The sequence below is a fragment of the Vulpes vulpes genome, chromosome 3, assembly GCF_048418805.1.
Source record: "Vulpes vulpes isolate BD-2025 chromosome 3, VulVul3, whole genome shotgun sequence".
In the NCBI taxonomy this organism is placed as follows: domain Eukaryota; kingdom Metazoa; phylum Chordata; class Mammalia; order Carnivora; family Canidae; genus Vulpes; species Vulpes vulpes.
This window is the reverse complement of record NC_132782.1, coordinates 107,544,746-107,571,694: the sequence shown is the minus strand read 5'-3', so window position 1 is coordinate 107,571,694 and position 26,949 is coordinate 107,544,746. Positions and strand designations below refer to the sequence as shown.

Genomic DNA, 26,949 nt, shown 5'->3' with positions numbered 1-26,949 from the left:
CACCCAGAGCTTCAAACAGATGGTGAAACTTCTTATACTTTCTTGGTTTTGATGGACAGTTTTCCCCAGTCTTTTCACAGATGCGCTGAGTCGCTCCAGATCTCAGATTCATGCAGTGGTATCATTTTCTACTCTCTGCACAGTTCAGGGCTCCCATGTGGATGCTAAAGCCTCGGTGTCCACCCCTGGGCCCTATGTCCTCTTAGGCTGCTGCACTCCAGAGAGAGGTGCTGTGAGAATATCCCATTCCCCTCTGTTTCCAGCACCTGAAGAAAGCTTCCCTTTTCTTCACTGTGCTTTGTGCATGCATGTGTGTAGGTATGAGCATGCAGTTCGTGTGTGTGTGTGCATGTGTACGTGTACGTGCTTCTAATCCTGCCCTGCTTTGTGTTTGTACCATGAAAGGGGTTCTTGTCACTTTAGTCTCCCATCATGCCATGACCATATAGTCATGCATAACTTTTGTTATCATGGCTAAAAGAGAAAAAAAATTCACATTGATGGGAGTTAAAAATGGGAAACAAAAAAAAAAAAAGGGAAACCTATCCCTTTGTAAATTCATAGCCCATAAGGAAGGATGCTGGTTAATCAGAGGTGCAGGCAAATTTATGGGAAGGGATATCTTGGTCTCAATTCCTTTCCTTCCAGCAGCCTCTGGTCCTTTCTTCATACAGTCACACTTGTCCTGGGAGCCTCTGTAATATCACCTCATTGTCCAGCCAGCAGCTCCACCTGCTTATCCAAACTCATGTGCCTCAAGATTTACATCATTGGCTTCCTCTTCTCAAAACCACTGATGCCATCTCTTTGGAACTAGAGCACACTGTTGACTTTTCTCTACCTTGGGAGTTTGCGAGGACACAGAAGTGGGTTTCCTCGCCATGTTTTCTTCCTGTTGGTGTCTTCTCAAAGATAGCCAAGTTTGTATGCCTAGAACAGGGTCAGTCTGGGTAGAAGAAATATCATTAGATTCTTTTCATGGTGTAAATATACAGATCTTTCCTCTGCCTTCTGACCAAACACCTCTCTTTGAATAAGTCAATTTGGTAAACCAGACCCGCGTGGTGAGAGGAGGCCAAATGCACATTTCTCAATCCCAATTACAGCCTGTTCCAATCATTTTGCAGTTATTCATTTCCTGCCTCGTGGCCTTCCACTAGTGCACTGAACTGTAGTTCAAATACTTTCTTATTTCGTTTTTAATTTACTCAAGTATATTGTAATCTCCTTGGGGGCGATCAGGGACCGTGTTTTATGATTTTGATATTTCTCATAGCCTGCAGCACAGAGTGAGCACTGAATCCATATTTTCTGTTTCTATTTCTTTCCTTGCATTCTCAGGCTTAAATTAGGCAGCATTGCAAACATGTTCAGATCTGCCGGGTGAGTTTTTCTGCCATATAAATAGAAGGAAGTACAGATCAAAAGGGAACTTGCCACGGGCCTGGGAGTCAGAGGTGGTGAAGTCCACATGTCCTTAGCTGGGGTGAAGCAGCAAAGGTCATTTTTCCAAGGAGCAGCTTTCAGATGCTCATTCTGTTGTCTGTTTCCTCCGTTACCAAGAGGCCATGATCTTTGTCAATGTGGTCCTGTGAACTGGAGCTGGTAAGTGGGACAATTAAATCTGTTTCCCGAAGCAGGACTCATTCTTGCTGGGAAGACAAAAGCTAAGCGCTCTCCCGGGAGCCGAGGGAGCCTGAGCCGCTGTGCGTTTGCAGCCAGGCTACAGTCTTCCTGCCTGCACCCAGGAGGACTGGTCCCTGCATGATGCCAGAAGGTCCCCCTTTCTCTATTTATATCTCTAAGGACCGGAAGCTCATGCGCACCGGAGAACACCTCTGCATCCGTGCAAGTCATGTCTGCTCAGGAGCCCTTCCTGGATCTGGCTTCAGGGGGAGCTGTTGCCTGCCACAGGTCCCCCTGCCGACCTCTGGGTTCCGTGCCATCCTGAGGAAGGCCATAAGGCCAGCACACAGAGCAGGAATCCCAGCTCCCTCCCTGTCCAACGCTGCTATTAAAAGGCAGACTGGTGGGGTTTTAAGAGGCAGGAGCCAGGAAGTTGTACAACCTAAAAGGGAATGCACAAGAATAATTGAGACGGTGTTGTGCATATGCCTGAGATGTGCTTCCGTTAGTGGCTGGGATGCTGCCGCAAGAGGCTGCATGGTACGCATCCCGCTACTTGCTCACTCACAAGGTACAAGCCATGGGTTTCTAATTTGCAAAAAAGGAATCGATGAAAATTCAAGTAGACACCATCCCAAAAATCACAAGATAGAATGTTTCAGGTAGAAAACACTGGAATGAGCCACAAAAGGGAGCGCCCTGCCCTGATGGGGCAGCATGGCAAGTCAGTGTGTGAGGTCTAGATGCCACGGGAGGTAGGATGAGAGTTGCCTGCCGGCACCCAGTGCCTTCACCCACTATGACCGGTCTGACCTTGGTCCAGGTACTCTACTTCCCTATCCATCCACTCATCCATTCCTTAATCTATTTTCCTATTCTGTGATTTAACAAAGTTACATAAATTCCATCCCATTTCAGGCACTGTACTAGGACTTTCAAAAATTAACCCATGAGGCCCTCCTAGGAACCCAATGTGGCTGGTGCCATTATCACGGCCGTTTTACAGACGAGGCACACAGAGGCATTTGCTCAGCCTCTCTAGCATCTACCAACTGGAGCAAAACAGTATTTACCTCATACAAGTCGTGCTTGAATTAAACGAGGCTGCACTGCACACAGCACCTGGCACATCCTGATTACTCAGTAAGTATCACTGGAGACACCTCTCTTTGCTGCCTGAAGCCAGGGCCGCCGGGGGTGGGGGGTGGATCGCATACCCCTCCCTGTGCCCTGCCAATTCGTGGAGTCTGTGATTCTGGAGAGGCATGTCCAGAGAGAGGGCTTAGCCCTCCAAGAAGAAATCTGTTATGTCCAAAGTAAGAGAAATCAGTTCCTGATTTTCCCTCAGACTCATTCTCTGTACTTCCAGAGGGACTACAGTAGCTTTTCAGATTAGATTTCACTCTATTCCACAAGACTGTCTGAGAGCTGAGGGGATTGCTCCAGGAAAGGATTTTATAGCATGCAATGTGACTAGCCTTTAGACTTCCTGAGCATTTCTCCCCCGAGGTTGGTTGTAAAAAGTTCATTTTGAACCTGTAGCCTTTAGGCTCTGTCCAGGGCCTGTGAATATGCTGGCATGCATCTTCGACAGTCAGCCCACACAGAGACCCTAGCAGGCGTGCATCTACATAGTGTTTGTCTTGTTTTCTGGCCAGAGCACCTGACCCTATGCAGTGATGGTACTGGGAGATACCGTGTCTGGTTTAGAGAAGCTGGCTTTGTGTCCCATCTCATTACCAGTCAGGGAAGCTAATGCTTTTTGGTTCTCAGAGGACTTCGTTTGGTTTCAATCTTCTTTATCTCTCTCCCTTATTCATTCATTCACTCATTCATTCATTCATTGAAAAAGGAACATTTCTAAAGCACTTAGCACACGTGGACAGCGGCATCTCTGTATTTTCATAGGGAGACAAATTGCACATAGTCTTTGGGCTCCGTGAGCTCAGAGTTCTGTGGGAGAGAGCGTCCTGCAAGCCGGTCATTCTAGCCAGATGAGATGACTGAATCTGCATAGGGCTGGAGGCAGAAAGAAACATGGAACGTTTGGACATCAGAGAGAGGTTCAGAATTTGGGGGAAGGAAGAAGTGATGAAAGGAGAGGCCAATTGCAAAGGACCCAGCCTTTGTGCTGAGGAGTTGGGGTATCCTGGGAATACTGGGGGGCAGTGGATGAGACCAGCTGTATGCTTGCTGGACCTACGATTCTTAGTTGTTGTGTTCTCACACAGAATATAAGGCAGGCTGTTACAGGTGGGTGCTGTGGCAGATTTGAAGGACTCCATCCTTCTCCAGCAAACTCCATCCCACTGACATAATCACTGCGGGGTCCTGTGGTAGTCTCCGGGGCAGGCAGGACATGCAGTTGAAACTCTCCTGCTCCCAGGCTATGTGGTGACTAGAGAGAAACCCATTTGCAGGAAGTCACTGATAAGGATCCACTGTGAATTGTCATCCATATCACCGTCGCCCGTAACAATTTACTCTGGCTAGACCAGCTGCATGGTATCAGGCTGAAAATTTGCCAATGGCTACCTCTGGAGCACAGCTCGGAGGTCTCCGCTTCCACGAAGTCTTCCCTGGATGGACAAGGATGTGGGTATGAGACAGTTTCTCCTTTTACAACATCCTGGGTTTCTCATCAGTAGAGAATCTGTCACACTAGAGTCTAATCGCCATTTGCTCCTAAGTCCTTCCCCTTGGGAAGTGAGTTTATTCAAGGGTGGGCATCCTGCCATATTCTTTTTGTATCCCCAGTCCCTGGTGTGGGCTTGACACACAGTAGGGGGTCCATACAACTGTGTTGACTGCCAATGATACAAGACTCCTCTTCCTTGATCAGCTTGTGATACACTGTTCTGAGCATCAGCAAAAGCCTGAGAAAGGGAGGAATCTGTGAAGCCCCATACAGAGGGGTCAGGGATAATATCTGAAGCCCAGAAATCAAGGCTGACTCTCGGGGCAAGCAAGTTCCAATCAAAGATTCTAGCGGTAGAGTTTGGTGGTTCCCCACAGGGAACCGACTTCCATCTATAGCCGAAAGACGTCAGAATGATGTTGCTGCTGATCCCAGTAGGGTTCACTGTGAACACCAAGAGGGGAACTGACCCCGTTTCAGTCCTGTTTCATGTCTTGCCCAGGGATTGGGCACTCCAGGTTTCTCAGAAGCCCAAATGGAATTGGAAATGGCAAAGGAACAATATTCTTTGTAGAAAATCTAGGGCACTGTCATCGACAGGCCCATGTTCTCGATGAGGACGGATTCAGGGGCTGTGAGCTCTGGAATGTGGTCCCTGGAGTGAGGACAGCTTGGGGGCTGCAGGGTTGAGGCCACGTGCTCTCCTTGCCTAGTTGTCCTGGAAGGAAACTGCTGGTCAGATCTGGGATGTAGTCTGTGGACTTGGAACAGGGTAAGATTAGCCAGTCCATTCAATTACTGACCTTGGTGCCTTAGCTTCATTCATCCTATACTCTTGACTCAAAGCCAAGTCACCTTGGATCTGGAAATAATAGCATTCTGGAGCCTCAGGCCTCTGTATCCATGACCTATGAGGGTCACTGAACAATTTGCTGGAGAGAAAAAAAAAATACCTTCAGGGGTTGTGGTGGTGGGTAGAGTCCAAGATTCTGGACACAGACTAAATCTGGAAGGCGCATCTCCCTTATTTAAATGTCAGAATATTCCATTTCTGTATGTTGCTGAGAAGTCACAAAAACAAAATAAAAATAGGGCTTAGCTTAAAGTATCCAGTTAGATGCAGAGACAGGCTGTCTTTGGTATAAATGTTTTACTACCACCTTCCAGCTGAGGTCCAACGGCGCCCCAGCCCTGTCGGAGGCACTGCTGTTTGCCGCCATCTGGCTGGGGTTTCGCGGGCCACAAGATCAGCCATGCAGGTTGGAGTTGGGGCTTTTTGTGTGCACAGGTCCCCAACCTGTGTCTCTTGAAGAAGAAAAAAGGAAGAAGAGCGCAGAGGTTGGGTCTCCCCATCAAACACCAGACAACGTACATGGTCACAATTTTCCAACGGGGGCTGGGGGGAGATTGGCGAGAAACAATTCTCTAGAGTAAGGCTACAGAAAAATGTCACTGATGAATTCTGTGTATGCCAAGCACCTCTGGAGTCTGCTTAGTCTATTTGTCTCACCCACAAATAGATGGTCAAGGTGCCATGACTTGGAAGGCACAGGTGCTGGCGTGCATAAACGAGTTCGCAGTAACTTTGACAACTATACCCTGTCTCCATCGACAGTCCTGAAAATCCTGTGATTCATCGTGAAAGAGTGGAGTGCTTTTCAGTGCCACAGAGGGGTTCCTTGTGTTTTAAAAGGTTGTCGACATAAGGGGAAGGAGAAGAAAAGCATAGCAATAATCCAACATCCCAGGTTGAGAAAGCTCTTTCCTTCTTTGAGCAGGTAAAATGGCATCCCCACTTTTCGGTTCCTTTTTTTATTGAAATGTGGTCAGTGAGCTTCCTGAGGCTATGGAGTCCTTAAGCAAAGGGATCACAGCCATTTTCCATCTTACCTGCATTCTCCATTGTCCAGGATGGTGCATTCAAGTCTTGGTTGTGGCATGGAGGAGAGAGAGGAGGAGAGGGTGGGGAGGGAAGGAGAGAGGGAGAGGGAGGCTGTGAGGGGAAAACCAAGAAGGCAGAAGAACAGAAAGGGGAAATGGGACCTTTATAGGAAGGACCCTGTATCTGCTGGCAGTGCTGCCCCTCACCAAAGCAGAAGGCAGGCTCAGTTTGTCTTTTTATGGAGAGAGTGGGTTACAACTTAAGAGAGCTCTAAGACCTCATTGATGACCGTCCTCTCCCCTCATTACAGGTGGCGGCGCTCCTCTGGCCTCTTCTTCCTTCTCCCAAGTTGGAATCAACAGGTAGGGGTGAGACCACTGCCAGGGATGAGTGGGAGAGTGTATGGGGACGGGAGTATGATTACATTCAGATGCCAACTCAGGAACGTGTTCAGGGCAGACACTACTGCATCTCCATTCTGCACAGGAAGGGAGATGGAGAACCATGGGCTACGATTGTACAACAACCTCCAACCACAGCCACTGATGACCACACCTACAGTTCAGGGACACAAGCCCCCTTTACCTCTCTCCTGGAAGGGAGAGTCAAGGCACTCAGAAATTACAGGGACCACACACTTTGCTGATGGGAACGTAAACTGGTCATTCATTCTCTTAAAATTCTTCGAAAGTATCTACTGGAACACAGTATAGGCAAGTTCTGTGACCCAACAATTTCACTCATAGGAATATTCCCAGTTAAGTGCCTACAATGCACCGAAAAGGTATGAGGATGTTCAAAGCAGACACAAGTGAAAAATAACACAAATGTCCATCAATAGCAAATGTATAAGTAAACTGCAGTGTGTTCGTACAATGGAACACTGTGCAGTAATAAGTAGGAGTTATATGCATTGATGTGGATTAATGTCCTAAAGGATACAAATGAATAGATGTTGTTATGATTCCGCCATTTATTTACAGTTCAAAAGGAGGCAAAGTCCATCCGTATTCATGAAGGTCAGAATGGTGGTTACCTTTGAGGGGAATATTGGCTGGAAGGGAGTTTTCTGGGTACTGGCCATTTTCTCAACTCTAAGTGGTAGTCATACAGTTGTATAAAAATTAATTGGACATGAGATTTGTGCAGTATAATGAATGTATATTATAATTTACAGAAGGAAAAAAAAAGAGTAACAGGCATTCTTCCATTTTGGTTGTCAAGAGAGAAAATAAGAAGCAAAGGGGAAGAAAAAGGACTTTCTAACCCAGAAAGAGGAAAAAAAAATCCTCATTTCTTTTTTAGAAACATGACATTTTTTTTTTACAAAGAAAAAGTTCTTAAAGGATAAAGAGGGATGAGTTATGTTAAATTCTTCCATATTGTTGGAATTATTTTAAAGGAACATGTTGTATTTTTATTGTTAAAGCTAAAAGTCACCAACCTTTCTGAAGAGGTCTAATTAGTAAATATTCTCAGCTCTGTGGGCCCTGTCGTCTCTGTCCCAACTACCCCGCTCTGCCCCTGCAGCACAAGAGCATCCTTAGACACATGCAGTGATGTGTCTGTGTCCTAATAAAACTTCATTGACCAAAACAGGCAACAGGGCAATGTGGGCCATAGTTAGCAGAATCCTGATTTAAGTGATTTTTTAAAATGATTTTTTAAAAAGTATATATATGAACAAGAATAAATCTCAATTTAAGGAGACTCGAATCTTTGTTATGATCTATGATAACGTGCTGAGTACCTACCGATGGGTACTATACCTAGCAGTTCTCATACATTATACCCTTCAACTTGTTGAGGTCGGTTACATGACAATCCCTAATTTAAAGCGGAGGAATGTGGCCCTTACAAAGTGTTAATAACTTTCCCGAGACCATAGAGCTAGTAGAGATCAATTGTACATTTGAACTCAAAGCCTTTGGTCTCAACTATATCCTGTGCTGCTACATTTTTTTTTGCATGAAATACTACAATCGAGGGTTTAATAAATTACTAAGATATACAAACTATTAAAATCTATAAAATATAAAGTATTTTTATATAAAATAAATATGAAATAAAGTATATTTTAGTATACTTTAGTATGAGAGTATAAAACTATAAAATAAAGGATATATAAAATATACCTTAATATAAAATAAAGTAAAAATAGTTAAATGGTCAAAAAAGATTAAAAGACAACTTGCTTTTTTTTTTTTTCATTTTCATTGCTATTCCAAGGAATTCTAAGGCAATGCTGAGAGGCGCCTTCTAAAATAGCAGAAAGAACCATAATGCTCAAAGCTGCTTGACTGTTTTAAAATTGGTACATGGATTCATTATTAATAGTACTTTTAGATGGGAACAAACCTTTTGGGCATTCATATGACCGTAGAGATCAAGATTCCTGATGGTGTTTATAGCCATTAACCCTTCAAATTCTACATCTAAGAGTTTGTTACAATTAGACAATTCAAACAAAAAATGCACATGAACATGTTCCTCCCATCATTATATATATATATACCAGCCAAAAAAAAAAGAATGTTTTAACATTAGGAAAAATAATGTAACGAATTATGGTTTAATAATGACTATGACATTTTATGCACAAATTAAAACAATTGTGGGGATCCGATTGTGTAATGACATAAACAAAAGTTCAAAATATAATGCAAGTGAAAATAATGCAATATAAAAGTGCCTATAACCAATCATTATATATATTTAAAGCAATGTGTCTGCAAGAAAAAGGTCCAGAAGGTAATATCTCCACTGAAAACAATTATGTTAAGGTGGTAGGCAGGGTGATTCTATATGGATATTATATTGCCTTTCCAAATAGGTGTTTACAAAATCATAGACTGAAAGGGATTTGAGGCCAGTGTTTAATCCATCCCGTAATTCCCACATCAGATCCTCTGACATCAGCTTTTGACTTACCAGCGTGCCATTCATTATGTCTTATTTCAACGTTGATGGTTCTCTTGACATTTGACTTTCCCTGGTTGGAGCGATTCACTGCTTGTCAGGCACAAATCTGGCACCACTGATCTTGCTCTAATCCTGGCGTCGGATTGATAATAAACACTGCAGCTCTGAATCTCAGGAGACCTATCGGGGAAATTCACTGAGAACTTAACGCATATGAAAACCCTCAGCGCTCTCGAGCACACAGGGAAAGTCAATGGCCCTCCAGGATATTTATGGATTTTTATCTGTTTCTTAAGTAAGTGCTGTTCCATTATTATTCCAAATATGTCTCTAGTTAAAATTAGGAGGGAGATAAACAAGTCTAATTTTTATGATACCATCTGGTCACAGGCCAATGAAGAAGCAGTTAAACCCTTTATTGCTAATCTATGCTTAGGACCGACACATTTCTTCCTCTCAAAGCATTTCATTTCTGAATGAATAGTGTGCCATGGACATAGTTTTTAGGTCGTAGGAGGGTCAAAGTGACTTGGTTGCTGGGGGCATCAAAGTGGTCACTGGTCATCACCCTCTTTGGGGTTGTGGCATCAAAGCTGCCATTCTATGTAGAAGTGAGGTTGGTGTGTGGATGTCAGAGTCATCTGCAAAGAGCATCACCTCTGTTCCTTATTGTGGGAGCTGTGCCAGCTGATGCTTACACGTTCCACACGATTTCTCTCTTGGGCTTTCACAATCTCCACATATCCTCTCGATATGGAAAGCTAGTTAAGAACCTTGGGAGAGGAGAGTGGATAAAACTCAGGATAAAGATGCAATTTCATGGACCCTAAATGAGTGATCTGTTGGCCACTGGCACTTGTGTCCAGTACTTGGTAATCAGAGAATAATGCTTCTAAGTGCTAAATACTGTTATTCTAAGGAGTGGCTCTTAAATCTTACTGGGTATTAGGATATTCCAGAGGGTATGTAAAAAAAAAAATGCCACCATGGGGTCAAAGTTAGGAATCTATATTTTCAACAGGCTCTCCAGGTGAGTCTGATGGACACAGATGTGCCACAAGCACTTTATAAGGAAACTATTCGGGGCAAATAGAGCGGGAGCCTCTAATCATTTTTATATCCCACCACCTGGAGCTTAGAAGCTGCTCAGTTATTCTTTGTTGAATGAACGTCTAGAGGCAGAGTGAATGAATGAATGAACAACTGGGTTAATAAATCAGGGGGGCTTTGTCAATGGCACCCGGTCTCGCTAACTTGATTAGAAAGTTTGTGATTTATAGAGTAGCCTAGCTCAGACCAAACTGTGAGTTCTGCCTTTGAAGTCTCAATTTGATTAAAACACGTTTAGCAGGGAACAATAATTTTCTGAAATGCTGAGGATTATGCAGCTCGGAGGAGCTCTGTGGGGAACAAGCAATTCCGGCAACCGGGGATGGTCTTTGTGAACCTGGAGAGGCCGCTCTGCGAGCCTGTATCGGGGCCAAACATCTGACTCCTCTTAATTACATTCTGTCCTTGTTTCCTTCCTTCTCATCTTTGGCTTCTGGGTCCAGAGTTTTCCCCAAACTGCCAGGGCTGCATGATCTCAAAAATTAGGCTGAGCCTGTTCCCATGGTGCCAGGGCCTGGGGCATGGACAAGTCTCCTCCTCCATGGAAAAATGGGAAAAAGCATAGGGTCACTTGCTCTCCCACCCTCAGCCTCTGTTGCCAAGTTAATTCTGCCCAGAATCATCTGCAGGAGACTGATGCTATTTCTTCAGCAAAAGGAGGAACAAACAGTGAATTTGGATTCGGACCAATCTGCATGTAAATTGCAGTTTTGACCCTTTCCAGGTAGAGACAGAGAGAGACGGCTATGAGGGTTATAGCAAAGGAGAAACAATACTGCATCGTGGTTAAAGCAAAGGCCCTGTGGCCCCTTTGACCACGTCCCAATCTTTCAGGTCTACCCCTTAGCAGCCACACCTTACTTAACCTGCCTGTGACTCAATTTCCTCATCTGCACACAGGGCTTAATGATCATAGCTCACGCCACCTAACCATTGTGAAGACTGAATGAATTAACACAGAGACAGAGATGATTCTGTGACCCCCAGTTATCCCTCCCTCTGCAAGTGCCCCTCTTATTATGAATGTCGGTAACAGTGATCAGTGGGGCTGCTGAACAACTTCCCTTTGGAGAACTGGAAACCGTCTTTGCCCCTCACATGGGGCCTCTCAGATCATCGGCACCTCCTCTCCCCCCTGCCCCACCCCGCCTCCCTCCAGTCCTTATTTTGGCGTTTATCTCTTTAAATGGGCTGAGGCTGCTGGTTGCAATAGGGTGCTGCTGAGTCATCCAAGGACACGGGGACCTATGTCACGAAGAACTGCTGGCAGGGAAGCAGCGGGAGACAGATTAAGAGGCCTCGGAGGCAGAAGTGAGTCAGCCGGGGGTCTATGCCTCACTCCAGCACTGAGCCAGCTGAGATAGGGTGGCCACTGGCTCGCAGACTTTTCCAGTTTCTGCTGCACCGAGGCTAATTGCTCTGTAGATCTGTGGACGCCCAGGCTGAGTCCTGCCTGCCGGGTGGCCCCTACACACCTCCCTCTGGTCTGCTCTCCTCCACTCCTCTGTCTCCTCCTCCTCCTCCTCCCCATCAGGCTTGCTCCTTCCCCATCCCTTAGGAGAACCGGACAGCGTAGGTTTTCCAGCCTTCTCTGCCCTCCTTGTCTCTCTCCAGACAGCCTACGAACAGAAGCCGTCACATTTTCTATGAGGGGCCAGACTGCAAATATTTGGACCTTGGCAGGTGGCGCAGTGGCTGTCGCGGCCACTCAACTGTGCCGGTGCAGGCTGAAGGCAGCCACAGGTGGTTCCTGAGCGAATGGATGTGGCTGTGCCCTACTAAAACTTTCTCTTCAAAAACAGGCAGTGGTTGGAGTCTGCGCCAGGGCCATACTTTGCCAAACCCAGAGGAAAACACTGGTTTTCCTGTCTACCTGCTTGACTCAGAGACGGTAAACTTGGTAACCATTTATGATGCATTGCAATTCTAAAAGCCAGGAAATACATAATCTTGCCAGTTATACCCATCCTAGAAAATCACGTTACAAAGAAAACGCAAATCCGATATTTGACTACAAGAGCACGGAGAATAAACAGTGGAAGACTGTGCTTCTGTCTTACAGTGAATCCAGGGCTCAGAGGCTTGGGTAGATTTTCAGATTAGACAGTGAATTAGTGACTACTTCCCTGCGTCCCTCTCCCTAGAGGGACATCTCGTGTCCTTCCTAAAGGAAATGACGTCCCCTTCATCAGAGAAGATATTTAATTGTTGGAATAAGCCCTGCAAACATGCACCCGTGGCATTTTCGAGTCCATTTGTTTGCCCATTCATCCATGTGTTCCATGTGAGCACGTACTGTGTACCAAAGTCAGTAGTGAGTCCTAAGGGAGACAAAAGGGGAACAAGAATGGGTATGATAGTGTCCGCCCTCTAGGGACTGAGAACGCAGTGCCCCTTGGTGGGTTTGGTGGGTCAGGGACAAGGGGAGGACAGCGGTGAGTGGGCATCTAATACGTGCTAAACACCAGGCTCTTTCTGTTTGCTTTCACATTTAATCCCCAAACAACTCCAACATAGAGATAAGAAAACTGGAACTCAGAGAAATTAATTTGCCCAAGATCATCCAGCTTGGAAGTTGTAGAACCTTCCATCTTTCCCTGTTACCGGTCAGGCTTTGCTAAATGGCACAAGAACACTGTAAGCATAGAGCTAAAGGGGTTCATGGTTTATAAACTTTAGTGTAAAGTTGTGATCTTTAAGGAAATCTTAAAGGAAGGCATCGACAGAAGGATAGGTCAGATACTGAATTGGGAAATGGGTTTAGGAGGAGATAGAATAAGGATTTTTTTTTTTTTAAAGAGAGAGAATCTTAAGCAGACTCCACGCCCAGCACAGAGCCCAACGTGGGGCTCGATCTCACAACCCTGAGATCATGATCTGAGCCGAAAACAAGAGCCAGACTCTTAACTGACTTAGCCACCTACGTGCCCAGGAATTTCATTTTTAAAGGAGTTGCATGGAAGATTCCATGCTTATCTGAGAAAACTTCCAAGTAGTAGAACTGCAGACACTGTGGAAAGTGGAATGAAGAAAACATTTACGAGCTCCCCAGTGATCTCCTCAGCCAACACTGCCAAACATTCCTAAACCAGCCCCGGAAGACAGGCTGCAAAGGCCACTTAGGGAGGAGCCCAGCCTCGGAGTGGAGGCATGGGCAAGTTATCACCACCCAAGCTGCAGGCATGTCCAGCTCTCCCCGAGTCTCGGACATTAGCCCAAAGATATTAAGCTGAGAAGCTGGAGTTGGGCAGTGAGGAGGATATTAGCAACCCATCCAGTGGCTCAGAGCAATTTATGAGAATCCTAATTAGAGACACAAAGAGCTTCTGCAATCACACGCTATCCTCTCTGGCCAACAGCATGGGGTCCCTCACCACCAAGAGCCATCCTGCATGCTTCAGTGAAAGAGAGGTCAACAAACAAAGCAATCAGGAACTGTTAACACTGACTCACTTGGAAGCAGGGAATGGGCTTCTCCCCTCCAGCACTCCCCACTCCAAGATCTGTGAGCATTAGCATTGTTATCCTGGAGTGGTGCTTTCCAAAGCTCTAGAGTCTATGGTAGCAAGGTGTCTTATTAATACAAGAGCAGAGGGTTAGGTCCCTTCCAATTTGTTATCAATGGAGGAGTCTTTATGGTTGCTTGCAAAGTTGCAAAGGGTCTCAGAGTACCTATCCAACTGAAATGACATATATAGTATTTTTCAAATATTACCGTATGATACTCATATATACCCAAATAGGATATAACTGGGGTCACTAACTAGTTTTAAACTGAGCAAGTCCCAGCAAAATGGGTTGAGTTAGTCACTCTATTCATATAATATTAGCATATAAAAAAGGTATAAAGATCTATGATAAATACATATATTTGGTTTTATTTGTCCACTGAATTCAGATGAGCTACCGGGGACAAGTAATGTATTTCTGGGCTTAAAAATAAACCAACAACCATGAAAACTGAGCAAAGTACAAAGAGGAAGATTAAATGCTTCTTGATGCTGGAGCATATTATTTATAGCTAAGGTGATCTGGCCACTAGCAACCAAGATTTTTTTCCCTGGAGCATGGTTTAATGGAAAGACGATCAGAACTGGAGTTACGTGAACTATAAAAATCCATACAGGGTGTTTTCCAGAGACCAGCAGCATCAGCATCACCTGGAGCTTGTTAGAAATGCCAAATCTCAGGCTCTCCATCCTCAGACCGACTGAAACAGAATCTGCATTTTAACAAGATCCCCGGGTGATTCCTGTTGACATTACAGTGTAAAAGTTGTGCTGTAGCTCATTTAACCCAATGGGGCCTCATTTTCCTGCTCTGTGACATGGAAATAATATGTACCTGAGAATACTGTATGAAGCATTGGTAAGAATATTTGTGACTCACTTGGCACTGCACTGGGCCACTGAGTACAGGCTCAAAAACAATTATTTCCTTCCTTTTCCTCAGCATCATTTGCTGCTGAATAATATTATTATACACCCTTGTTCTCCTCAATTTCTTTTTTTTGGCCTCTATATGCCAAAAGAACTTTAACCTCTATGTCTTCCTTCTGTCTCTTCAAATCCCAGGATCACATTTAAAAAAAATAACAGAATCCATACGATTGATGGGACCTAACAGATTTCCCATTCAACCTGAACTTTGAAGCTGGAAATGCCATTTTTTAGGTCCCAGACTTACTCATTCTTTATGTTCTCACTCAAGTGTCACCTGTTAGGTGCCAGGGAGATACCAGATACTCAATAGATATTTGCTGGTTACTGGATAAAGTAATGAATGACACTCTATGAACTCTGGCCCATTCTATTCTTCATTGAAATCTTACTTTTCTTTATGACTTACTCTACCTTTTCATCTTTCCATTAAAAAACCCTGTATCTCATATTTCTCCTTGATTCCTCTTTCACTTATCCAAGATAAGAATATATACACATATATGTATATATGAATTCACATACGAATTATTATTAAATATGTTCATATTTTGAGATGAGATATTTTAAGTTTATATATTGCCAATCAACGTGACTGTAAGTTCCTTGAAGGAGAGATGAAAAGGACCATGATATCCCCTTCTTGGAACATCAGCGTCTAGGAAAGTATGTTTCTCAGTAAATGTTGGATACTGGTGATCAGTGCTGAAAAGTACCCATGAGTGTTGTTACTAAAGTACTAAGAATTGAAGATCCCCATGGGGCACTCCACTATCTGAGAAAGGATACAACAATTAGACAAGGAAGGTAAGGTCTTACTGGGATCCTGTGTTAGAGAAATCAACAGTCCTTTTCCTAGGGAAATGCCTGGCAGGCTTCATGTAAGAGGTTCTCCCAATAACCAAACACTCCACTCAAAGGTTATATTTACACAGCTCATTAGGAAAATTTTTTATACTTTTGACACTCATTAGACTCGTAATCGTCCACTGAAGCTACTCTATAACAAGAGATAAACACTCCATTCTAGAGGATGAATAATAATTAGGTACTGCTTAGCACTGTGCTCTTTACAGGTCTAATTTTAGAGCATAATTAATCCTGCTGAAGCTGCATAAGATAAGTGAAATATTTATGCAGCTGTGTTAATTCATGTATTTACTCCTAGAGAGACATTCAGAATTGGACATGGCTTTCCGGGAAGATTATCTTAAGACACCCCCTGGAGCAATGTCATTTTCTCTCCAATGTCTTTGCTTCCAGATGGTCTCTAAAGATGAAGCTGAGAAGACACGTTTCCCAATCCTTACAGTCTGACCAGGGAAGCAATGAATTTAGATGCTCTGCTAGTACAAGGAACACACTTCTGGCCTATCTGGATGCCTTTACTTTGTATTTTTTATTTGCCACAAAGAGGACATTTTGTGTTTGGCATCATAAGTGTTGTTTCCATGATACTCTTAGCACCAATACCCAATACAACACTAAATAAGCTATACTGAATACTGAAGTTGTGGATGGACAATGAGGAGAACGAGGTGGAAAATGGTGAATGATGATCATGCTGGTGATAAAATGATGGTAGTGTTGGTGATGGTGGTGATGACCATGATGATGATGATGATGATGGTGGTGTTGGTTCTGATGGTAGTGGGAATGATGATGGTGATGATGGTAGAGGTGACGGTGATGGTGATGGGGGTGGGGGTCGGGGTGGTGGTAATGGTGATGGTGGTGGTGGTGATGATGGTGGTGATGATGATGGTGATAGTGATGGTGATAGTGGTGGTGATGGTGATGATGGTAGTGATTATGATGGTGGTGGTGGTGATGATGATGATGGTGGTGATAGTGATGATGATGATAGTCATGGTCATGATAATGATGATGGAAATGATAGTAATAGCTAACATTTATTGAACCATTTCTATTTCCAGGTGCTGTGCTTAGCTAAGTTCTTTACATATATCCTCTCATTTCATCCTGACACCAACCTTATTAGGGAAATATTTCTGCATGCATTTATTCACAGATGAGTAAACAGAGACTAAGAAAGATTACCCACTTCATAGAAGTATTTTGTCAGTAGGACAATAGATTTAGTTCAGATATACACTAAATTACTCCTTCCTAAAGGATCTATAAATCTCAAGCACCTAATTAGCCAACTTCAATAGACATCCTAGGGAATTAAATGAAGCAGTTTTACATAATTGACCTGCTTCCAGAGCAAGGCCCCTGAAGTAGAAGCCCTACCACTTACTAGCTAGCCCTCTGAGCTTCTGTTTCCCCCTCTGTAAAATGTGTAGAAGCAACAAAAAATTTCATAAAGTCATTATGAATATTGAAGAACACAGGTAATGTATACAATATGGTAACTGGCATATCCCACTCCCTAAATATGTTGCTGTTCCATAGCAGATGCTGCCAGAATAACAGCAAGGAGTTAACAGTAGGAATAGAGTTAGAACTCACTTATTTGACAGCTCAGCTATCCATCATATTTAAAAGTTTCCTGTCAAGTGAAGTATATTTCAACACTGACCATTCACCTGTGCATGTGTTTGTTCATTCATTCCTTCATTGACCAGTTATCGGGTCAGGATAAGCTCAGGATTTTGTGGTATTTACTGATGGAAACAAGACTCATTTGTTGAATATTCACCCTGTAAGGGGGACTTGGGCGACCAGTGTGGTAGGTGGGGGAAATGGTCGCAATTCTTACCCCCACCCTTCTCTGAGTCCACATCCCTTGTCATTTAACTCCAAATTCCTCCTGTAAAAGGCAGAGTATACCTCTGATCCCTTTACTCTGGCATCGGCCATTTGACTTGCTTTACATGGAAGTGTGTTCGTAGATGTGAACAGGGCAAAGCAGAGTCTTGAAATGCACATGTACGATTAGGTATCCTCCTCTATGCCAGTGACATAAGCAAGAAAAGACCTTCTCCCAGGCGACTCTTACCCTCTTGGCCTGAGACCCAGAATAAACACATGCAGGGCAGACACCGCACATTTTAATCCATGGGTGCACAGCAGGGGACAGAGCCATCACGCCACCGCAGCCTGAGACAGAGCTCCTCCACTCAACCTGCACTCCCATGAGCAAAATAAATGCATAGTATGCCTCTCAGATTTCACAGCCAGAGCTGACCGACACAGCCACAAATCACTGTTACACAATAGAGAACATGGCTCATGATCAGAAGAAGGTACAAATGCCCCATAGGGAATTCGGAGGATCAGATGTTCTTATTTGGGAGTTAAATATAAAACACATTTAGATGTTTTGATGGCACTTGGAGAATCTAGGGCTTAATTCTGGGAGCAGAGAGAGGAGAAGTTGCAAGGAGATAGGCACCTAGTTCAAATTCACAACACACTGTGCACTAATGTCAGTGCACTTCAGTGTTGTGTTTGATCCACAGTGGTTGCCGGATTCTCCTCTCCCAGCTCTGGAGAGCTACGACTCTGCAACCATCTCTGAACATGGCCTCCAGCTGCCTTTGCATGCAGCTTCTACCCTGGGCTTGAGCTTTTGTATCCCATTCACACTTACTCAAGTTCTCGGGATCAACCTGCCATTTCTGCTTTACCTTTCTCACTGTTGGGAATTCCAAAGGAAACCAACATGCCTTTTGAGCTAGGACAGTATCCTAAAAACCATGTCATGGAACTCCATGCAATGAGATCAGCAACTGGGAAGTACAGAGGGCAGACTGAAGGCAATGCTGCTGGAGACACGGTCCACCCAAGCATCTATACTGCTCCCTAAATGCCATGGTCCTGTTAGACTGTAAGACCCATGGGGGTGAAAACTGTCTTTTGGCATGAGAAGCAGGTAGGCTTTAGTGGAAACCCAAGGGATTTCTGCTCATGTTCCTTTTCTAGAGATTGCTTCTCCTTCACTCCTCCACTGAATATCAGGAGCCTCTGTGTTAGTACAACATAACCCCACCCCTTAGGCACTCCTGATGGGTCCAGGAAAAAGTCTTCGATTCAAAAAAGCACCAGGAATCCTTCCTCTGAAATTTGATATTTAGAATCTAGAGAGCAGAGATTAGGGCCAGAGCCAAGTCATGTAACATCATGGTTCCTCTACCCCAGCGCTACTAACCTTTGAGGTCAGACAATTCTGTGTGCTGAGATGAGGGGGCCGTCCTGGGCATTGTATGATGTTTGCCAGCATCCCCGGTCTCTCCTCACTCGATGCCAGTAGGAAACAGCCTCCCAATCATGACAAACAAAGATGTCTCCAGACATAGCCAAGTGCCCCCTGGGGGGCAAAATTGCCCCCACTGAGAATCACTGCCTCAGTACAAGACCTATGAATTCCTGCTATTAATACTCCAGGATTGCTCCGGTTCCTGTTTTATTTTTTTTCCTAAACCTATTTGCTCAACTCTTTCCTAAATTCACTGAGATAGACAGTTCTGCATCCTTAAAATAAATTTCTTTAGAAAATTTTGTTGTCTAAAATTGGTTTCCATTATAAGCAACCTAAAAAGCCATGGTGTCGTGTGAGAGGCACCCAATAAATAGTGAGCAAACTCATCATACAAAAATCCATTGGAAAGCCAATCAGCAACAAGAGAGAGTGCAAGGGTGTCCAGTCCCCTGAGAGGGGGTCACCCAAGGTCTTACCATCACCCACAAACTGGAGCAGGGCCAGGTCAATCTGCCTCTTCCACGGGGAGCCCTTCTGGAGGGCAATCCCATAACCAGTGGTGGCAAAGATGTACCCACTCCCAATGGTCACCAGCTTGCAGCCTTCATCCCTCCCAGCCTTGTAATTCAAGACCGCTGCATCGTAGATGAAAGCGTCCAGTTTCCTGCAATGACAAGAAAAACAGGGAGTCATGGGCATGGCCAGGTACCGTTTTGGGGCCCAGCTCCCAAGGCCTGATCCAGCATCACACACTTCCTTTCACACTGTACAGGGTGACTCATGGCCACTCCATCCCCTCATCATAAAAGGATCTATTTTTAATGAGGAGATAAAAGCCAGAACCTTTTCTCTCCAAGTTACAAGAGGCAGCTAAATAAAGACATGAAGAATCCTTATGCCCAAGTGAGTAAACAGTTGAGTTTGCTGGTTTGCTAAGTGTTTGGCCTTAGCACTCCCAACAGTGGGGAACAGCGGCCTATTTAGAAAGGTTTACATCAGACCAAAATAAACCATTAAGGTTCAGGAGATTTGGTGTAGGGTGCAGGAAAGCAGAATAAGTAAATAGGAATGATGTCTTACTTCCAAAGGACACATATTTACTATTTATATTACAAAAATTATTACATGATAATTTTTAGAAACTCAAATAATATAGAAAATATAAAAAATGCAATTGACATTTAAATTGCCTGATAATTCCATAATTCAGAGGCAACTTCTGTTAACCCATTGGTGAATAGCCTTCCAAATTTCTTATGCGTGTGTGTGTGCACGTGCATGTGCGCAAATGTGCACACCCCTTTTAGAATAGGAGTTGGCAAACTTTTTCTGTAAAGACCAGATAAACAGTTTAAGGTTTATGGGCCATACAGTCTGTATCACAACTATTCAACTCTGTTGCTGTGGTCCCTCCACTCCCCAAATCCGTATGTCGAAGCCCTAACCCCCATCACCTCAGAATATGATCTTATTTGGGAAAAGGTCATTGCAGATGTGATTAGCTAACATGAGATCACATGGGGGAAGGGAAGGCCCCCACCCCATATGCTGGGGTGTTCTCATAAAGAAGGAAATCAGACCACAAATGCACAAACAGGGAGACCACCACCATGTGAGGGTTGGAGCTAAGACCCCTGCAAGCCATGCAACCACCAGAAGCAGGGAGAAGGACCGGAACAGATGCTACCCTCGTGCTTTCAGAGCAAGCACAGCCCTGCTAACACCTTAATCTCACACTTCCAGCCTTCCAGAACCGTGAGATGGAAAAGTCTCATTGTTTAAGCCTCTCTGTTTGTGGCACTTTGCTATGGTAGACCTATGCAGTGAATACACAGCACAAAAGCAGCCCTAGATAGATAATACATAAATGAATGAATTCAGCTCTGTTCCATAAAAGGTTATTTACAAACACAGATTGGCCCATGGGCCGCAGTGTGTCCTTGTTTCAACCCCTAAAGCTTATTTCAAATCACATGTGAGTGTATCTCTATGCCAATAAACATAGAACCTTTTCCCCTTCATTGATGTGCTTATTTTTATTAACCTGCAACACATCTGCAATAAGTGGCGAGATAAATTTTTGCATGTGTGTCCATCCTGGAAATCACTATGCAGATTAAAACATCGAATGTTATCACCTCAGAAGTCTTGCATGACCCAGCCCAGTTCTCACCCCCAAAAGGCAAGTGTTGAATCATCCCTGGATGGCATGGCTGTGACTTATTCATTACCTAGGTCACTACCAGTGGACCTGAGGACTTGTTCTCAATTTTTAGTTATTTCACAAGGCTGGAGTGATCACCCTTGTGCATGGGGATGGATGGCTCAAAACTAGGTAGGGATGGGGTGGGGATAAGCTAAAGTAGGTTGGAAAACTAAAACGGAGATTACTCAGTCCTGACACTTTCTCAACACTACTGCCTTTCTCTTTTCTTTTCTTTTCTTTTCTTTTCTTTTCTTTTCTTTTCTTTTCTTTTCTTTCTTTCTTTTCTTCTTTCTTTCTTTCTTTCTTTCTTTCTTTCTTTCTTTCTTTCTTTCTTTCTTTCTTCTTTCTTTCTTTCTTTCTTTCTCTTTTTCTTTCTTCTTTCTTTCCCAAGAGCACATAAAACAGTGAAGCAAAGAAAAATAAAAATGGCAGGGAGAGGAGGTAAAATGTTGCATCCTTTCAGAGACAGCTGCCGAAGGCCTCCCGAAGGGAACAAAACTATTTGGAATGTTTGCGGCTGCACGCTTCATTTTAATTTTTCTGTTTATGTGATGGTGAGAGGTAGGGCAAGACTACAAGGCTCATCTCACCAACACAAAGACTCTAAAGCCTTTCTCCCAAGGCTGTAGGATTGGAGGTTTGGTGTTATGCTTAGAGAGTATTAAAAGGAGATCAGATCATCCAAGCGGAAGGGGAAGGAAACGAAGCATTGTTAATGGTGATGGTAAACCAGAGCTGACGAACCGAGAGGAAACAGCCTTCTGGACAGCCAGCAACATCGAGAGCTTTGGAAATACGGAATGGGGAGTTAAAAGTAATTTGTATGTGATGGCAGGAGCTGTGTGATAGGAGCAGTTAGGAGGGGATCTGGTTTCTACTCTAGATTTGGATGGTGACAGGACCTCAGGAGAGTCCCTTCCTTTGGATTGTGGGTTCCTCATCTGTGACATGAGGTGGTCACTTTGGGCCTGTTGAGACACTCATCCAGCCATGGCATTTTGATTCCTCAAGCCAATAGTCACCTTCTGTGACTACTGACAAGGACACTGAGACGCTAGATGACGAGTATCCTGAAGGCTTCAGGCCATGGATGGTATCTGTCCTTTTGATGAAGCTGGGGTGTTTGCAAAGTCAATACCTAAACATATCAACATTGCCATGGAGATGCCAGGAGCCCGGGTTTTACTGAGCCCTTCACACCTTCTTCTCTTCATTGCTTAAAAACTAAACAAATACACACATATCTGTGCACAGAGGCATTCAAATATTAAAGCCATCTGTTTGTATTCGTGTGGTAAAACCTTTCCCTGTCCTGCTAACCCACCACACACTGATGCACTTCTGGGGTGGAATTCTAAAACTGCACCTGGCAACCACACAAAAGTCACCCAACGGCAACTTAAATCAGTATTTATGGACAGGCACAGATTTCTGCAAATCATTACCATATTTCATGACAAAATACTCTAGCTGAGAAATAGCCAGATGAGCAGAAAGAAAACAGGAAGTTTTCTCAGGCGACAAAGTTTACAAAAGTAAGATGCTGGCAAGTCAGAGGGAGGACAGTCACAAAAGATGTGAGCGAAGCAATTACACAGTGGCGTGCCTGGGGTGGGCTGGTGGCCACAGTGGGCCTGCCATTCATGGGCTGACTGTGGTCTCGGGGCCACATCGGAACTAAAATGAGGACAGCACATGAGGAGAGCTGTAGAGTACATGATGTTGGTTTCTCTCCCTCATCAATGATTCTAGAGAGCTGGGGTCTAAATGCAGTGGTCAGAGATGCCTGCATTTTACAAACATCCAGGGGTGGGACACCTGGGTGGCTCAACGATTGAGCATCTGCCTTTGGCTCAGGTCATGATCCCAGGGTCCTAGGATCGAGTCCTGCCTCCCCATGGGGAACCTGCTTCTCCCTCTGCCTGTGTCTCTGCTCCTCTCTCTGTGTCTCTCATGAATAAAATCTTAAAAAGAATAATAAAAAAATAAAAACATCCTGGGGCTTGCACAGCCCCTCTGATAGACAGGGCTTGTTTGCACAGTGCTTTACAAAAGCGAGTCCAGTGGAAAGATACACAATTATTATTATTATTTTCCTATGTTGTCTCTGAGCGGAGGAGGCTCCACGAAGCAGCTGAAGCTCATCAGTATTATTTCTAAGTTCTGTATTGCAAACTCTCTATGACAGCGCTGTCTAGTACAGCTTGCTTGCTGAAAGAAATGCTCTAGATCTACGCTAATACAGCTATCACGCGCTTGAAATGTGGTTAGTGCGAACAGGGAACTGAGTTTTTAATTTTATTTCATTGCATTAATTTCGATTCTGACATAAATGGTCACGCATGGCTGGTGGCTCCTCCAGTGGACAGCAGAGCTGTAAGCGGGCAGGGGAAAGCTCGGGGAGCAAGGCTCTGGGTTCCTTCCTCACTCTGACTCAAAAGGGCCTACTTGCTCTCTTTTCCATTGAAAGAAAAATGTTCCCATTGTTAAAAAGGAAAAACTAAGACTGGCTGATGTCTTCAAGAGTGCGCTCTGTTGGTCAAAGGCTTGGAGCAAGAGGCCTGTGTTTCTTTTTTTTTTTTCTTTTTTTCAATTTTTTTTTTTTATTTATTTATGATAGTCACAAAGAGAGAGAGAGCAGAGACACAGGCGGAGGGAGAAGCAGGCTCCATGCACCGGGAGCCTGATGTGGGATTCGATCCCGGGTCTCCAGGATCGCGCCCTGGGCCAAAGGCAGGCGCCAAACCGCTGCGCCACCCAGGGATCCCCGAGGCCTGTGTTTCTGAGCCCCAGTCTCCTCTCTGTAAAGCAGGGCAGATGATCTCTGCCCTCAGAGGGCTTTGGGAGTAAAAAGAAGGTAGGTAAGTGTGCTCCACGCCTGGCACAAAACAAATGCTCAAAACATATGGGTGCATTCAATCAAATTTGGAATTTATGGCAATGCTTATGGCATTTCCCACACCATTCTACGCATCCTCTGTGACAGATCCAGTCCTGGATACTTTACACGCATTATCTCATCCCGTTGACTCCTACCAGCACAAGGATGAATGTGCTACTGCCCATCCCCACTGCCGGATGATGAAACTGAGTCACTAAGAGGTCAGGTGACTCAACACCACCACCCAGCTTGCAGGTGTCACCGCAGCATCTGGACTTCCACAGTCTGATGTTAGAGGCCACAGACATAACCGCTGTGACCACGATGTCCATGACACTTGTGGCATAAACAAAGGCAACTCTGTCTATTGCTCGTGAAATTCAGACGGTGGTTAGAGCTCTAAGTCAAGCCTGGTGTAATGGAAACAGCAGCCAGGATGAGAGCTGAGCAGTGGGGTTTAAAGAGCTTTGATGGGTAGCTCAGCTTCATTTGTCTCTTTCCCAACAGGTGCACAGCCACATAAGGGCCAGAGTCACCCCCGCAGAAACCTTCTCTTGCCCCCAGCACAGCCTACGCCTGCCTTCTGGAGATATTTAGGCCTAGAAAGCCATAGCTCATTGTGAGGGTAGAGGGTAAGGAAGAGGAAAGCCACCCGAAACTAAAGCCCAATTTAGGCCACAAGCATCTGGGGGACTGGAGCTGAGGTCATGGGAGACAGTGATGCATCAGGCTGCAGCCTGGTAATTGGCAGCCCCCCAGTCTGGAGGAACACAGATTAAAGGCTGGCTCTGCAGGAGAGCCAGCCTCAGAGCTCCTAGCAGTCAGCTGGAGGCTGGCCTCCCAGGTAAGGAAGCCAGTTATGCTGCTCCACTCTGTGTTTCCTGCTCTGCAAGAGGAAACCATCTCTGTCTCCACCTTCCAAGCTCCTGCCTATGTCCCATGACTGTCATCAGCTTAATAATAGCTGCTCCCATGGGCCCAGCGAGGCTCCCAGGAGTACGTGTGAGAGCAGTGATGGGGACAAAGCACCCACCCAGGCCCACCTTTCTGCCTCCGCTCCGCACAGAAGGGGTCATCTCTTCTCCAAACATTTGTGCCAAATGAAAGGACACCTCGGCTCCTCAGCCTGAGGACCAGAACAGAATTGATGCTCGAAACGAAGGCCGCCCTGCCTTGCCGTGGCCTCTGGTGCTATGCCGCACTGGTGGCAAGACGTCCCCCCCCCCCCGCCAGGCCTTGTGGGGGCGCCGAGGGTGTGTCACTCTCTCCCTGCCATGGGCAATCCTCAAGGAAAGCAAATGATTAAAAATGACAGTAATTCAGAGTGAGAGGGGGAAATAAGATCTCCTGTCTGCAAATTTGCCGAGAAGCAACGTAAGGAGTCACACGTGTCCCACGCGACTTTCAGCTGGTGGTTTCCTGCCAGCGTTTTCGACAGCTCTGAAGAGCTGCTCTGGCTTCCCGGGTGGTGTCGATGTGACCCTGTTACTTCAGCCGGTCTCTGCTGGACCTGCGGTGATGGCCTGGAAGTTCACTTCCAGCCCCCAGAGGGTCTGGGGGCTCATACGCTGCCCCCTCCACAAAGCAGGCTGTGGCCCCTTTCGGGAAAGGAGCTTGTACTGTCAGGCAGCTTGACGTTTCTTAATCAAAAGTTTCCGGTTTTAGCTCATCATCTCCTTATGCGTGTTTTCAGATGCTCTCTGGGGGTCTCAGCACATTTAAGGCTAATTATATAGTTAAAGTTAATTATTCATTCATTAACATTCAAGAAGGCTTTAACAAGACATTGACTTGTTCTGATGAATTAATGAAACTGGAGTGTGCACGGGCGTGTGTGCGCGTGCGTGCGGGTGCGTGTGTGTTTTAGAGTCTAAAGTGTCATGAAAATTAAACATCTCTTTGATGATAACTGAGTGCACTTTTTAAGGTCCCATCAAAGCCTTGCACAGAAGGGAAAGGTATCAGCCAGCCATATGGGCCAGTCCGCACACCCAGGGCCCTCTTTGCCCACTTGGTGGAGGAGGCCCCATCATGGGACCTCTCTGAGGTTCGGTTTTCTCATCTGTAAAATGGGGAAATAGCATCTCTCTCCAGGGGTGGCTGTTGGGTGGATGAAGACGGAAGTGAAGGTGTTGTAGAGATTCAGGTGCAAATTCAGGACGCTGGCATGGCAGTGACAACATCACCGTGCACAGAAGGGCAGTGTAATCCTCAGCCAGCACCTGGAACACAGGCTGTTGAGGGGTGGAGGGTGTTTCTGCACCCAAGAAACAGGACCACTGAGACATGACAGCCTTTAGACGTGCCTGGTTGGGGAGGAGACAGCGTGCTCAGAGACCATGTTGGCCATCAGCACAGGATGGCCTAGAACTGGCTTTAGGAAAATGTCCTGGAATCACATTTGAACTCTGAGTCTGTGAACACAAGCTGTAAAATCAGTGTTATATGGACATGGGTGCATTTTCACCAGGGAAGCATTTTTGTTTGTTTTCTGGGGGGTTTTTTAGAGCAAACTCCATTAAGCTAATCTAATTCCTAAATTGATGTCTCCCACAGCCTAAACTGTTTCCTACATTTCTGGAAACCATTTTCACTGGGATCAATTCCTTTGTGCTTAAAATTCTATAAGGATTTGATTCACTGATCAGTGTTGGGACCGCAACCAGCTTTACCAACTTATAGCTGCTGCCATTTGGAGCTCCTTACGTGGTTACGATTTCCACTGAGTTCAATTCTCCTGGGTCAAAATTGTGTAGAGACTCAAAGTTCCTGAGGAAGATTCAAGTCCTCTCTGGATATTTTGAGTCTGTAACAGGTCTCAGCCTGTGTGCTTTTAACTGTTGTCTGTTTAACTTGCATTGATCACATCTGCTGGTAATAGTCACTATGAGCTGGGTTTTAAAAAGACCCGTGGTTAATATTTATTTTTTCACTGAGAACTTTCTTAGGGGTTTGACAGAGAAAGGCAGAGAAGGATGGAGACTGAGAGGGAGGGAGAGAAGCAGAGGGAAGGAGGCACTGAGCAAAACAGGAAGACAGAGAAAGAACGAGAAAAGACGAAGTCAGAAAAAGAGATG

The 26,949-nt window shown here is 45.0% G+C and overlaps 1 protein-coding gene across 3 annotated transcripts in view; it reads right to left on the bottom strand.

Annotated features, from left to right (window-relative positions):
• The window catches only part of GRIN2A (glutamate ionotropic receptor NMDA type subunit 2A), a 402,208-nt gene that overhangs the window by 13,821 nt on the left and 361,438 nt on the right, over positions 1-26,949 (bottom strand). For all 3 annotated transcript variants that reach the window (XM_072753877.1, XM_072753875.1, XM_026003101.2), the window contains exon 12: positions 19,262-19,449. In XM_072753877.1, the coding sequence (XP_072609978.1) occupies positions 19,262-19,449 (188 nt within the window). The remainder of the gene's footprint in view (positions 1-19,261; positions 19,450-26,949) is intronic.